This window comes from Aedes albopictus, chromosome 2 (genome assembly GCF_035046485.1).
Source record: "Aedes albopictus strain Foshan chromosome 2, AalbF5, whole genome shotgun sequence".
Lineage (NCBI taxonomy): Eukaryota > Metazoa > Arthropoda > Insecta > Diptera > Culicidae > Aedes > Aedes albopictus.
Window position 1 is genome coordinate 305589172 of NC_085137.1, and position 15305 is coordinate 305604476.

Consider the following 15305-nt stretch of genomic DNA (forward strand, 5'->3'; position numbering starts at 1 on the left):
AGTTCCTGAAGAAATACCTGAAGGAATTTCCGAAGGTGTCATTAAAATAATTTACAAAGAAATCCCAGATATTTTGCTCTTAGTATGACGTTTGTTTTTCAAAAGTATACTAGTCAAAATTCGTGAATAAATTATGTGATACTACCATGTAGGTACCAAACTTAGCGCAGTGCCAAAAATTATGCATTTGGGTGATATCTACTCCTTTAAATAATAATAGGAAAATTCCATCACATTAACAACCATTTTTATTCAAACGCTTATCACTAAACAATGGCAAACAAAGTGCATCAGTAAAAAATATTTATTCAACAAAACAGTCTATTACAAAGCAAGTCCAAGCTCAACTACAGTTGCCAACACTAGCATATCACAATGTTGCTTTGCTAAATTCAACCTATGGATTAATGCCGATTATAGCTTTTTCACACTGGTATGAAAATTTGTTGGATAAACAACCCAAACTGTCGTGCTCGGAGCTACACATTTGTGGCAAATCATGTAGACACTTGGATAACATCCCCGGTCAGGGCAATGGCTTCGATTTCTACCGATGCTCCCAAGGGAAGCTTGTTAACCGCAAAGCACGTCCGCGCCGGAAAGTTGTTGGAGAAAACTGTTCAAAAGTAGAATATTGTTTTATTAGAGTCTCGATTATCGACATGCATTTGTTGATACCTTTTTTGTACTCCTCGTTCACGGCCCCGTAATCACTCATATCAGCCAGCAGAATGGTTGTTTTGACGACCTTTTCAATACTTGATCCGGATGCTTCCAGCAGCGTTGCCAAGTGTTCCAGAGCCTTGGCCGTTTGCACTGCGGCTCCTCCCTCGACCAGCTTGAGCGAACCCAGTTCCATGCCCAGCACTCCGGAACAATAAACCGTGCGGTCGGCCACTATTGCTTGGCTGAAACAGATAAGTACCATCGGACATCCGAATTATATAATGTCATTTAGTAGGTTACTTACTTATACGGAGCCAAAGCCTTCGGACACTTGGCAGTGTGGATGATTTTACGAACGAGGCTCGCCATTCTGCTGTGAAGTTTACTGATCGAGTGATCGAACCGAACTGTGGAGCTTCGCCGGAACGATCAATAAATATTATCATCGATTTACGAGTGCAGTAGTGGTGAGGAAACAGACATATTCCAGCCGCAATCAGTGTGCTTAACATATTAACGTTAAACTTTTGATAATGGATCGGCTATGATTTGGGATAATGTAAATTAAATGTTAAACAAGGTTTTCGTGTTAGTTTGGACATTTGTAGAAGCAAATAGGTTTTAAAAAGTGCAACTCATGGCAAAAAAAGATATGGTGGACAAAGCATTTTTGAAGAACTGCCATTCGTGGGGTCGCCAAGGAGCCTGAAAATCAATAAAAAAAATTGAAATTCAGTATCATAATTCCTATTTTATATAACTCAATACGGAATCATACTTCTTTTCCGTAATGAGTTGGAATTTTTTTTTTCAACACGAGTCATACGTTTGTCCAATGTTATGCAATGAACTTCCATCATACAACTCAATTGCGTTACATAATGTTCATAAAGCAATCCTAATGAGTTCCATAATGCAGCTCATTTCAGTTGCATAATGAACTAGTGCGGATAAGTAAGCCATTATTATATTGAAACAACTTATATGATATGAACAATATGAAGCTGAATTATGCGTACAAGTATAATACATATACATACAGGGGGTGGCCAAAATGTTTGGGATAGGCAACATTTTTTTTTTATCTGTATTAACGAGATTTTTAACCCTAGGCTAGTTCATCTCGGTACCCATGCTTTACTTCCCTTCCGAAGGAAGAACCCACATTTTGTGAGTATGTCGGGAGTGGGATTTGATCCCAGGTCCTCGGCGTGATAGTTAAGTGTTCTAACCATCACACCAGGTCCGCTCCATAGGCAACTTTGTTTTCTCTCACAAAAAAGTCTAAAACGCTGTAACATTTCTTAGAGTGTAACAGTATTATGCAATAACCTGTGTGTTCGCAAGTATACAACGAGCGAACGCGTCATAATTGCGGCCCAAATTAATAGTGTTAGCTTGTCTAACGCTACTTTAGTCAGGACCCTTTCAGCGCGATAGGCAACCAACCTACCGTGTATAACAGTTATAGTTATCGTTTTATTTTGATAATTTTCCTCATCACTTTTCCAAATGATGAGGCTAATCAGTTCAAGACGTCACCTAAGTGATGTGCTTTCGAGAAGTTTCTTAAAATCTAATTCGGAACAAGAGGGTCTATTTGAACGTTGGTCATCGTAAGAGCAAGTTAGCAGAGAAAGTTTCAAGTCTAAAGCAAAGTGAATTACTATTTCCTAGTGGTATTTAAGAGATTAGTGGAGTGAAATTGAAGCAGACGTATCAGGTATGGTAGAGATATATAGAGATTATGTGGCTAGTGATTTATACGGTGAAATCGTTTGAAGGCTCAACCTTCAAACGAAGGTCTTTCGTCCCACCCAGGCAAGTGAGCGTCGTTGTCTCCGTTATCACGGAGCAGAAAGCGGAACTCGGAGTAGTGTCCGTCTTAAAGGCCGTGCACCGGAGCCTTCCGGTCAGCACTGCGTGTGGCACAAGTATCGTGGCAATCGACACCGGACCTATACCTCACCTCGTGTGTGACACGTGGCCTAGCATCGACAAATTTGGACCCCGCAAGGTATCTTGCAACCCTCGATCCTGGTTTACGAACCGGCTCCGGTCGCTCCTCGTCATAGAGCTCAAACTGTTGGCATTTCCACCGGAGAACGAAGACCCCCGGTCAACAGGCCGGTCCACGCCGATTGCATTTACGAACGGCCAGTCACTGGCCACGAACCTGACAGGATTATCGGGTTTCCACGCCACGCACAACAGCCCCGTCCATAACCGGCAAGTCGTTGGTTTATCCGTCGTCGAACTAGAACCTCCAGTGCCAAAACTGGTCCTCGCCACCTTTGTTCACCACCGTCGTCAAGCTATCAGCCACGAATCCAGACTCCGCAACGATTATCACCGCTACCGTCCGTCTGTTGCGTCTTCAACAGAGCAGGTTTCCCGGTCCCCGACCGGATTCAGTGAATCTCGTCCCCAGCCGGACGCTGCCGGCCACCACTATCGCCGGAACCAGTGGCCAACCCCACTACGAGTGAAGGGTGACCGTCCAACCTCTCCGATCAGCAGCATACCGGCGCCGACCTACATCCGAAGCGGAAGCGCGGCCTGAGCCTCGCGGATATCTCGTCGAACTCCAAGGAACCGTATAGCAGAAGATCAAACAGGTTAGACCTATTTAGTTATAATTTCCCATCTTTTTCGAAGTGCGCTCACTAGTAGGGCAGGATTAGATGAAGTTTGTAATCACTCTGATTCGTTTTAAATACATACTGTTTACTAAGCCCACATCTTAGAAATTTTGTGAGCGAAAACCAAATTTCATAGTCCCATTGTTCCAAGTCAGTAAAATTCACAGTGAGTATCTTTGTGTCGAGCGGATCGTTTCCCAACCCGCCCTGAGACAGCTTGCCGGGCATTTCCAATTTAAAACGCAGGTCCGCATCACACTCTTCCAGTGTGTTGGCGCGTAAGCGGACTTTGTTCTGGTTTGGTAGGTATTCGGGTAAAGTCGATCGCAACGAAAGAGTATCTGCACTTAAGTTTCGGGTCAGATTCCGTTGTCTCGTTGCATAGCAGCATACTATAAAAGCTGCCCAAGCCTGTAGCAAGACGCTCTTAATCGAGGCAAGTCTGCTTAGTATCTTTCGTACCGTATCGTTAAGGCCAACATTAAGGCTAAAAATCTTGTTACAAGAGGGCATCAACAATTCTCAAATTTTGTCTGTTAGTTAACCTACTATATGTGCATCATTGGTACAATTTTGCATCACGTTGGCAGCAGCTCGCTGACGTAGTAAACGGTTTGGGTCAAAAATGACCCAAATTCCAAAGGAGGGTTAATGAACTTTTGAACGTTTATCAACAATACATTGATGCTTCTCATGTCATTTAAACATAGGTACTTTTTGAACGTTGAGAAAAGTTATCATGGATTGAAACTTTTTGGATCTTTCTCGAAAAAATGTATTTTTTTTCACATCAATGTCATTAAGTTTTAGTGTTGATATCGAAAGATTGTTTGCTTCTGTTCTGGAGATATCTCCGATAAGATATATTAGAGCCTATTTGGATTGAAAGAATAACACATTTAGTAATTTTTGTATGATATTGTAAATTTGACTTTTTTCCTCTATATGGGCCAAAATGTCAAACCGATATACATTGGCATATCTAGGATTTTTTTCCTAGGGGGTGCCTAGGGGGTGCCAGTTTCAGTGGCTTCCAGGTTGTTTTTTTTTTGTAAAAGGCAATACCGATCCACCCTCAATTTCTCAGTTGCTTGATAACTTGATTGCGTATAATAAATGGAATTTGTATTTCCATTTTGGACTTAACAATCATCGCGACTACCCCTTTGTTGTGTGGATTGAAAGCAACCAGGTCAGTAAGAATACATTTTCAAGGGAAATTATTAGAAGTGTAAATCTCGGAAACTATAAAATAAACATAAATTTGCGTGTAACTTGTATTCATTGTGACAACTTCTTTGTTTTGTTGCATAATAACAACCCATATAAAAATAGTTTTCAAGAACAATTATAAAAGTTGTAATTACTTGCAAAATCAGGATACATATTTGCATCTTTGGTTTGACCACACCATTAATGCCGACATTGTTTTTGTTTTATTAGTTGAACACTACCACGTGTACATGAAAATACTTTTAACGGGAAATTAAATTTGCGATAATTGGGTCTGGTTTGTACACGTAATACAAGAAATTTATGTTTTTGGCAAAACATTCTTTCGGTAGTTCCCCAGGGAATATTCCCGGTAATTTATTTGGAAATTGTTTTGCAATTTATTACAATTGATACTTTTTTTGTGGGAACCTCCCAGTTATTCTATCGGATTTGACAAATTTCTTCAGTAATGGGTTTGGATCTTTAAGAATTTAATTGGTAATGTGTTGGGAATTTGATACTAGATACCTTTCACACATTCTTTGAAAAAATCATCGGCTATTCCATTAGGAGTTTATTTGGCTTTTTATTTCATTGTCAAATCCTTTGAAATGTTTTCTCGGGAGTTCCTTCGCCAGTTTTTTAGTAGTCTTTCAACCATTGTATTGTTTATGTAAACAATTCTATTGATATTTGCTTTTTAAAATTCTTAAAATCACTTTTCAGGCAATTCATTTGGGAATTCTTTTAGTGAAGCCATTGGTAATTGGTAATCCATTCGACAATGACTCTGGGGACTTCCTCACAATTTTTCTGGAAATTTTCCGGCAAGTCATTCTACTTTTTTGGAATTTTCGTCGATTTTTTGGACTATCATTATCTATGCTATTCGGTATTCCTTCGCCGATCACTTCGGCATTTTTCATAAATCACGTCTTCAGAAACTCCTCTGGTAATTCTTTTATAAATTCTTTTCTCACCTGCTTTCAAACTTTTAAGGTAATTTTGATGATTTTTTTCCGACAATTTCTTTGGGAATTTGTCACGAAGTTTTTCGTGAATTTCATAGGATTTTGTTACGCAAGCCCTGTTGAGAATTTGTGAATTTCTAATTCACTGAAAAAGAAATTGCTAAAATAATTTCAGAGGAATAACCATTAAAATTATAAAAACCCAGATTAATCCACCTAGTGGTGATAGTGCCTTTCTCGTCGAAACTGTACTCATGATTTTTCCATAGACGGTAGCCAAAATGTTCCTGAATCATTTTATATAGAAAAACACAATTTTAACTTTCAAAAAGCAACAGTTTTGGCTTTCATCGATTTGGGAAACTTATTGATGATACATATTCCGATGTTATGTTCAACAACAAAACATAGCTAAAAAATATCAGACCTCTTAGTTGACTGCTTGACCACCTTACTTCTAGTCGTGCATTGTTCACTACGGCAGCGGGGTGAGCGTCAGCTAATGCATGAAGAAGGTTGACTTTATTCACAATCACAGATCACTTTGTGATCCTCGACAAAGTGTTTTTAGCACACTTTAGGCTATATTTTAGTATCATTGGTAACACGATTCATGTGAAATTTGACCTCCTTAGGAGAAAAAGCAGAAAATGGAAATTTTCCATTCAAATTTCAATCGCTATGAGAAGAGCGAGGGCTCAACCAGCCGCACCCAAATTGTGAGCAGTAATTTTAGAAGCAAAAGGAGATTGAGGATTGAAAAAAACTTTATTCGGTGTTGATGTGATCAAATTATATCTTTTCCACGTTGTTCCATCCTACTATATGTTTACACCGCACGAATCTGAAATGGTGTGATATGATGAGATCGCTTTGGTTACGATTTTGTTCTCTTGCATATATGAAGATTTTGACCATTTCTTCACTTATAATCTTCCCCAACGTTTACAGGCTATCAAAAAAGCTACGATTTGATTTATCGCTTTAACATTTATTTTGTTCACTTTTATAATTCCGCTATTTGATGTGCAGCTTACATGGGTTTTGTTCAATTTTACGTTTGACCACTTAGGGCGGGACACCTGGAACCGATTCCATTCCGGCTGCCTCACATATGGACTGAGACTATGTTCTTGTCAACTGTTCATCGGGTTACCTAAAAAGCCGAATATTAAAGTGATCTGCGCTATTTTCTTGCTAACCGTTCGGCAAATTTTTTTTAGAAAAAGCTGCGATTTTATGTGTCGCATGCACGAATTTGGTTCACTTCTATTAAATCACTTCCCATGGAACACCCGCAACCGATTCTGAAATACTATTACTAGTTCTAGATGTGGCCTGAGACTACTTTCTTGTTGACCGTTCATCAAAAAATCAAAAACGCCGCTATGGTTTGGTTCCCTTCTATATTTTACCACTTCCGGTGGGTTTCTCGTCTCATCACCAGTTATGGAACACTACCGGTTCTCTCAAATATGGTCCGAGATTATGTACTGGTTAACCGTTTATCATGTTACTGAATAAGTCATTGATATGTCGCATGTATTGGTTCTCTTTTACATTTGACCATTTCTGGCGGGACACCCGGAATCGGTTCCGTAACACACTGATATGGCTTGCGTCTATTTTCTTGCAACTGTTCATCATGTTACCTAAACAGCCACGATACCTCAATGCAAGGGTTTGGTTTCACTTCCGGCCCGGAACCGGTTGCGGGACACTACCGGTAGTCTCTTAAATTGTCTGAGCCTATTTGCTTGCTAACGTTTATTAGGTTATCAAAAAAGCCGCACTTTGCTGTGTTGCATGCATGGTTCAATTTTATATTTAGCCGCTTTTGGAGGGAAACCCGGAACTAGTTTCAGCACTACTGGCAGTCCCTAATGTGGTCTTAGCCTACTTCCTTGATAAGCGATCATCAAATTGTCAGAAAAGACGTGATTTGATGTGTCGCATGCATAAGTTTTGTTCACCTTTATATACGGCCATTTCCGGCGGGACACCTAGAACCGGTTCCGAAACACTACCGGTTCAGATATGATCTGAGTCTTTTTTTATGCCAACCTTTCATTATCAAAAAATAAGCCACGCTTCGATATGTCACATGCATAGATTTGGTTCACTTTTATATTTGGCCACTTCCGGAGGGACACCAGGAACCGGTTCCGGAACACTACCGGTTCAGATATGGTCTGAGACTGTTTTCTTGCTAACTGTTCATCAAGTTATCGAAAATGCCGTTGTTCGATGTGTCGCATGCATGGGCTTAAATCAATTTTACAGTACTGGCCAAAATTATAGGCAGTGATGATGATACGATGCATAGTTCGATATACCTTTCTTCGGGTTAGCTTAACTCAAATGCCATTATTCGTAAATAAGTGTTTATTGATCACGAAATAAAATTGCATTGTTTCAAACATCAAGCAAAACTTAACGAAGGAGAAAGAATTCAAATCTTGAATTTGGTCGAAAATTGTCTGGCCAAAATTATAGGCACTTTATCGACCTTCCTAAGAAAGTTTGATGTTCTATCTCAGACATTAGTAATAACATCACCAGGATCCTTCAATATTCTGTTTAGCAGAGGTGTTAGTATTGTTTAGAATCGAGATCATTGGTTTGTAAGTTTGATTTTGGGTGTATTTTATCAAATGTCAATGATGGCTATCTCGAGATACTTGTGATTTCTAGTTTTTAAATTTGCAGTTAATAATAAATGTCCTCCATACGTTTCCAGAAGGTTTTAAGTGTAGGTTAGTGGGCAGGCCATCCAGAATATGAACTCCCAGGTATTGTAATGGGTAAGTTTTGTTGTATGGCATTGAAATTGATTAATTTTGAATTGTGTAATGAAGCGTTGGCTTGTTCAAAATACCTGTAACCATCATTACGACTAAAGTTATTATTGAGATATTTCTCATGAACATTGGAAATGTTTCTGATATACCTAATGGAATTGAATCTATCTTTCTATGAAACCGGCAGTCCAGTTTCTATTGAAGAAATGCAGTCTCACACACTGTTAGTATCCAGTCCCACTTTCCGTTATTAGTTATACAGCTACTCAAAAAAGCGGTTTTCAGTCTAAGACAACAAGTAAATTAAGAACGCCTCGAAGGGTGCCAAAAACATGCCCATTGGAGCCAAATACAACGGTATTATGCTGTATTCAGTGATTTTATCCTTTTTGAAGAAATTTATTGGAATATGGGGTGTCTATAAGGTGGAGAGTAGAATAACGCAATATGCTATTCAGCATCCAAACACGACTGCAAGGGGCTGGGGTAGTAACAGTTTGTGGGGATGATTTTTTTTAAAGATATTGATCCCCTGATATCATCTGGGGGTATGCTGAATGCCAAACAATATATCAAAACTATATATGTTGTCTAGGATAAACACTTTGATGAGAATTTCAGTTATAATGATGATAACTGGTATTTCCATGAAGAGAATGCTTCATATCACAAGGTGAAATATCAATTGATTGGTTTCAAAGCCATGGAATTTCTGTCCTAGCTTGATCGTCAACTAGCCTAGACAACAATCGTATCGAGAACACTTGAAGTATATTGATCAGCAGTTGTAAAACTATCAAACTTAAAATCGCCAGGTATTCTTTGTAGCTTTCATGGATATTTGTTCAAAATTCACCAAACGCCAATGGCATAAACTTATGATCCCGATTCCAAACCGTGCTAAAAGAATATTTAAGGCTCGTGAAAGTATTATAACCTCGATGATAAAAAGTTTCTGAGATAGGACATCATACCTTCTTTAGTAGGTCAACATAGTGCCTATAATTTTGGCCAGACAGTTTTTGACCAATTTCAAGATTTTAATTAGTTTTTCTATGTTGATAATCGTTTGGAGTAAAAAACGTTGCATTGTTAATATGTAGTCATTAGACAATAATACTAAAATAATTGCATTTGAATAAAGCTATCTCAAAGGGAGATTTATCAACCTAAACATAGTATCATGAGCATTGCCTATAATTTTGGCCAGTACTGTATATTTTACCACTTCCAACGGAATATCCGGAAACGGTTCCGGAACACTACCGGTTCAGATATGGTCTCAGACTATTTTCTTGCTAACTGTTCATCAAGTTATCAAAAAAGCCGCGATTTGATGTGCCGCATGCATAGTTTTAGATCACTTTTATATTTGGCCACTTCCAGCGGGACATCCGGAACCGGTTCCGGAACACTACCGCTTCAGATATGGTCTGAGACTGTTTTCTTGCTAACTGTTTATCAAGTTATCGAAAATGCCGTAGTTTGATGTGTCGCATGTATATGTTTGTTACATTTTTATGCATGGCCCCTTCCAAGGGTACTGGTCCGGAAAACCTAAATAGCCATAACTCCGGAACGGCTGGACCGATCCGAATCATTTTCAATAGGAAACAATGGAACCAGATTCCGCGCCGAATGAACCGTCGGTCATTAAAATCGGTTGATGTTTACTGCCAAAAAGTGATGTGAGTTTTTTTGTACACATACACACATACACACATACATACACACACACATACACACACATACACACACACACATACACACACACAGACATCACCTCAATTCGTCGAGCTGAGTTGATTGGTATATGTGACTCAACCCTCCGGGCCTTCCAAAGTCCAAAGCAGTCCTCAAAGAGTTGGCCACACCACGGTCTAGCGAATACGGAGTCGTGGGTTCGAAACCCACCAGAACATCGTTTTTTTTTTCACAAATTCATCTCTCAATTTGTCAATCAGCAAGATTTTGTGCCTTCTAATTAATTACAGTTTTTCCCGTACAATCCTATAGGATTTCACTAGAGATTTTCCTAGTAATACCTTCTAATTTCTCTGGAAATTTCAACTTTTCCCAAAATTCATTTAGGGATGTCTCTAGAAATTTGTATCAGGATTAATCCGCTGAAACTCCTTGAAGAAGGCCAAGAGGAATTCCAGGAGTAATACCATGATTGATTTCTAGAGTAATCCATGAATAAAAACTCTAGGGGAATTCCTGGATGAGTCTTTGAAAAAAAAATGCCTGGAAGAACCAAAGGCATTTCTGGAAGTATCCTAGGAAAAATGTCTAGAAGAATCCTAGCAAGAATTCCAAGAGAAATCTCTAAAGTGATTTCTGAAGGTATCATAGGAAAAATTTCTAGAGGAGACCTAAGAGGCATTCCTGAAACATTAGATGCAGCAGGAATCGCTATTGTAATCCCAGGAGGAGTTCCTGGATGAAATTCAAGTGGAGTTCCTGGAGGAATCCAATGAAAAAATTGAAGAAATCCCAGGAAAAAATGCTTTAGTGTTTCCAGGAGAAAACATCGAAGGTACTTCTGCAAGGCTCCTAGAAAGATTGCCTTGAATAACCCCAGCAAGTTTGTGAAGGAATTTGTAGAGAAATTCTTGGAGGAATGCCTAGAAGAATTCCGGGAGGTATAACAGTAAGAATTTCTGGAGAAGTCCGAGGAGGAATTACTGGAAGAACCACAGCAGGAATAGCTTAAGAAATCCAGCTGAAATTTCTGGAGGAAGGTCAAGAGGTGTTCTTCGATGAATCCCATGAGAAATTTATGAAAGAGTCCTTGGATAAACTATATCGGATAAAAATTCCTAGAGGAATCACCGGAGAGCTTCTGAAGAACTCATAGGAAAAATCTCAGGAGGTATTCTTAGAAGGATTCTGCGGTGTATCATTGAAAAATTTTAGGAGGAATTGCTGGAGGAAACTATACAGGAATTTATAGCGAAACCCCATCAGGAATGCCTGGGAATCCAAAGGAAAAATCCATGGAATACCTTGAGAAGTCCCTGCAAGGACCGGTATTCTGCAAGAACCTATGGGGAGGGCCCTGAAGGAATCGCAGGAGGATTTTCTGAAGAAATCCCAGGACGATTTCCCGGATGAATTGCAGCCATAAATGCTAGGATAAATTTTTGTAGGAATCACAAGAAGAATTTCTGAAGGAATTGCTGGAAGAACCGCAGGAGGAATTTTTAGGAATTCCTAGAAGTAATTTCTGGGGACATCCTAGAATCAGGAAAGCCGGAGGTATCCTAAGAGAAGTTCCTGTAACATATACCTAGAGGAATACCTACAGTTCTCCTTGAAAGAATCGGTAGAAGTATACTGGAGGAATCCCTGATGGAATCGCAGGAGGATTTTCTGGAGGAATCTCAGTAAGTTATCCCGAAAGTGTTGCAACAAGTAAGTATGCCAGGAGAAATCCCTAAAAGTATTTCTGAAGGAGTCCCAATGGGAATTGCTTGAAAATTTCCAGCTGGAATTCATGAAGGAAGGCCAACAGAAGTTCTTTGAGAAATCCCCTGTGGTATTTCTGAAAGTACCTCTGGAGGAAGTTCTGGTTGAATCCTTGAAAAAATCTCTGGAATAATCACCAAAGGGATTTTTAGAAAAAAAAACCCCCAGTAGAATTCCTGAAGGTGGCACAGTAAGAGTTTTTGGATGAGTTCTAAGAGATTCGCAGGTGGAGTTTCTTGAGGAATCCAAGCCATAATTCCCGGAAGATGGCCAATAAAACCTGGAGAAATTTCATGATAAATTTCTGGAGAAATCTCTGAATTAAATCTGAATAAAATAAAAGGAATCGCCTGAGGAACTTCTGAAAGAGTACCAGGAAGATTGTCTCTAGAATAATCCCATCAAGAATTCCTAAAGGAATCCTAAGAGAAAATTTTAGAGGAATCCCTAGAAGAATTCCGAGAAGTATCATAGTAAGAATTTCCAAAGAAATCCTAGGAGACATTGCTGGATCAATCTCTGCAGAAATTTCTAGTATGTACATCCCCATCAGGACGGACTGCCTGGAAAATCCTAAGGGAAGTTCATTGAGAAATATCGGGAACAATCCATAAAGGAAGCCTAGAGAAATCACTGATAGAGGTATTTCTGGAGGAATCCATGGAGAAGTCTGTTGATTGTTCTTGCGATATTCAAAACGCCAAAACGTACAACAGATATATAAGTAATTAAGGGTGTGCTTTAAAATATCATCCAATTCGGTTCACTGGTTTCCGAGATATGACAGTTAAAAAATAAGTTATCTAAAAAATATTGTTTTACCAGAACGGTTCTAATGTCGCGAAAGATTAACCCATCGAGCTCAAACTTGTACCAATCATGCACATATAATAGGTAAACAAACAGTCAAAACTTAAGAATTTTGATGCACTCTATGAAAAGTTACAGCATGTTGAATATTTTTGTGAGAGAAAAAAAGTGCCTATCCCAAACATTTTGGCCATCCCCTGTATGTATTGAGACCGTCGGCGTCGGCTTTACACCGAGAAAATATTCTATGGGTTAGAAATTCAAATGTGATCACTATCACGTACTCCATCAATATGAACAAGCGATCGCGATTCGATGTGGTACGAATTTAAAAATTAAGACGCAATCACTTAAGACGCGAGTTTTTACTGGTTATTTTCCATTTTCCGATAGTATAGCCAATCCATCCGACCGGTATAAGATGACGTGATGCGCAGCGAACTAGGTGGGTCGATCAAGTGGAGGACGATTTGCAGACCCTTCGCAGAGTGCGGAACTGGAGGCGCACAGCCATGGACCGAGCGGAATGGAGACGACTCCTACTTACAGCAGAGGACGGTCAACCTCAGTCTGACCGTTAAGGTAAGTATTATCCCTGCATATTTCGGTTTGCAGCACGAAGCCGTTGCAGGATGCGTTGAGCTTCTAGTAGAACTTGCGTGTTTCTTTAGAATAGCACAGTAGTTCTATTTCTTTGAACTTGCCCTCCACATCTGCTTCTATGTATTTGAATCGTTCAACGTTCTGCCAGGTTCCATACTGCAGCATTGCCGCCTGCGCTGCGTACTTTTCCTCCAAAATCGCCTTGCATTCCTCGTCGAACCATTCGTTTTAGGTACTCGATAGTGCTCTCGGCTGCTAAAGGGGACATACATCGACCTCCACCTCGTCTCGCAACGTTGCCTTGAGATTCTGCGCGTATGCTGAGACAACATCTGGTTGCATTAGTCGCCCAAGGTTGTATCGCACCGGCTGCTGGTACCGGATGTTGTTGGTGAAGCAATATTTTGGATGCAGTTTAACCATTATCAGGTAGGGTAGAAATTTACTTCGTCACTTGCTCTAATATTCGTCTCCTCAGAATGAAAATATCAAATCATTTCAGATGTTCTTCTTACCTCTGCCGATGTCTCATTAGATGGAAGCAAAAAGATGTAAACTACCAATAAACACTCTCCTTAGCTAGTCGAGCTGATCTTCATCACCGTTCAATTTTCACTTCCCCTGATGCACTTGTTGAACCAACCTTCAACTCAAACCCCACAAAAGCTCTGTAGCACTTCAAGGTTGGATTTAGCTGCTGCAGAATGCAGCAAAAGCTGTTCAATTATTCAAATAAATCATTTTCTCCATCATCAGTAAAATGTAAACACAAGCTTTCATCTAGGGAGGATGCAAGCAAAAGTGTGCGTGGATTTTCTGTATACGAAATATCGTATATTACAATCACAGATAAAGCATTCTGCGCTGCACTGTGTTGGCGTATAAGAATCTGGTGGGCAAAAATATTGATTGAAATGTTTTGGTCGTTATTCTCAAGCAACATCCACCTTATCTTAGAAGCTTTCCGTTCAATCACCCTTTGAAAACATGATTTGATTTGCTTTGCGAAGAATTAGATCGATTTTTCGAATAAAATGTCGATTTCAGCGTTACGTAATAAATGGATGCTGCCTTAGATTCTGTTGTTGTTGAGTTTTATTTCAATAAGTGTATAGTAACAATATACGTTACATTTTGGAATTCAATTTCGTTGACGTGTGAATTACGTCTCCAGCCAGAGCGATAGCTTCGATTTCGACTGATGCTCCCATTGGAAGACTCTTCACCGCAAAACAGGTCCGAGCCGGGAAGCTGTCGGAGAAAACTGTTTAGCGTAGATTAGTAAAACATTTTTAGGATGTCAAAATTATCGCCAATGGGTACCTTTTCTGTATTCAACGTTCACTACACCGTAATCTTTGATATCTGTCAGTAGGATGGTTGTTTTGACGACATTTGCCAAGCTGGAGCCAGCTGCTTCCAGTAACACTGCCAAATTTTCAAGAGCCTTTGCAGCTTCCGGCCCAGCGCCTCCATTAACCAATTTGAGCGATCCCAGCTCCATGCCCATTATCCCGGAACAGTACACTGTTTGGCCGGCTACCACAGCTTGGCTGAAAGAGAACAAATTGATTTATTTTGAATTGTGTAACAAATTTAATGTTCGTTACTTGAATGGAGCCGGCACCTTTGGGCACTTCTCAGTATTAACAACTTTACGTACGATGCTTGCCATCTTGTTACTGCTTTGTAGTGTACTGTTTGAAAGAATGAACTGATCTAAGGATGGTGGTTGGTTCATACAATGTTATCATTAATTTGAGACATAGCGATGATAGCAGTGATAGCATTTACATATTAGCTAAATAGGTACAGTTGTGTTCATAAAAATAGCAGTGAAAGACGATTTCCATACACAGTGGTCAACTTTGACATGCTGTAACTTTGTTCTCCTATACTTGACTGAGCTGAAAATTTTACAGTATAATAAAAATACTGAGGTTTTGTTTAATAGAATTTTATAAAATTTTCCAAATTCGTAGAAACAAGTAAACACTCTATGATGTTGTTCAAAACAATAGCAGTGTTTTTACATTTTTTTATATTTTCATCTTAAAATATTGACTTCTCGCCTGGCCAGAAACTGTTCGAATGGTATGTTAAAACATGTTTTCTACTTCATAGCT

General features: G+C 39.4%; 2 protein-coding genes across 2 annotated transcripts; both read right to left on the reverse strand.

The window, feature by feature from the left end:
* Positions 1 to 290: 290 nt before the first annotated feature.
* Positions 291 to 1129, reverse strand: LOC115270179 (rutC family protein UK114). Its single transcript, XM_029879425.2, has 3 exons — positions 971 to 1129; positions 679 to 908; positions 291 to 616 (listed from the first exon to the last, which is right to left on the reverse strand). Exons 1-3 carry the CDS (start codon positions 1033 to 1035, stop codon positions 498 to 500), a joined length of 414 nt encoding a protein of 137 aa, XP_029735285.1. The 5' UTR covers positions 1036 to 1129; the 3' UTR covers positions 291 to 497.
* A 13170-nt stretch (positions 1130 to 14299) lies between these two features.
* LOC109428739 (rutC family protein UK114-like) lies at positions 14300 to 15050 on the reverse strand. The gene is made up of 3 exons (XM_019704565.3): positions 14790 to 15050; positions 14503 to 14732; positions 14300 to 14443 (listed from the first exon to the last, which is right to left on the reverse strand). The coding sequence occupies exons 1-3, from the start codon at positions 14918 to 14920 to the stop codon at positions 14307 to 14309; spliced, it is 498 nt and encodes a 165-aa protein (XP_019560110.3). The 5' UTR covers positions 14921 to 15050; the 3' UTR covers positions 14300 to 14306.
* Between the last annotated feature and the right edge of the window lie 255 nt (positions 15051 to 15305).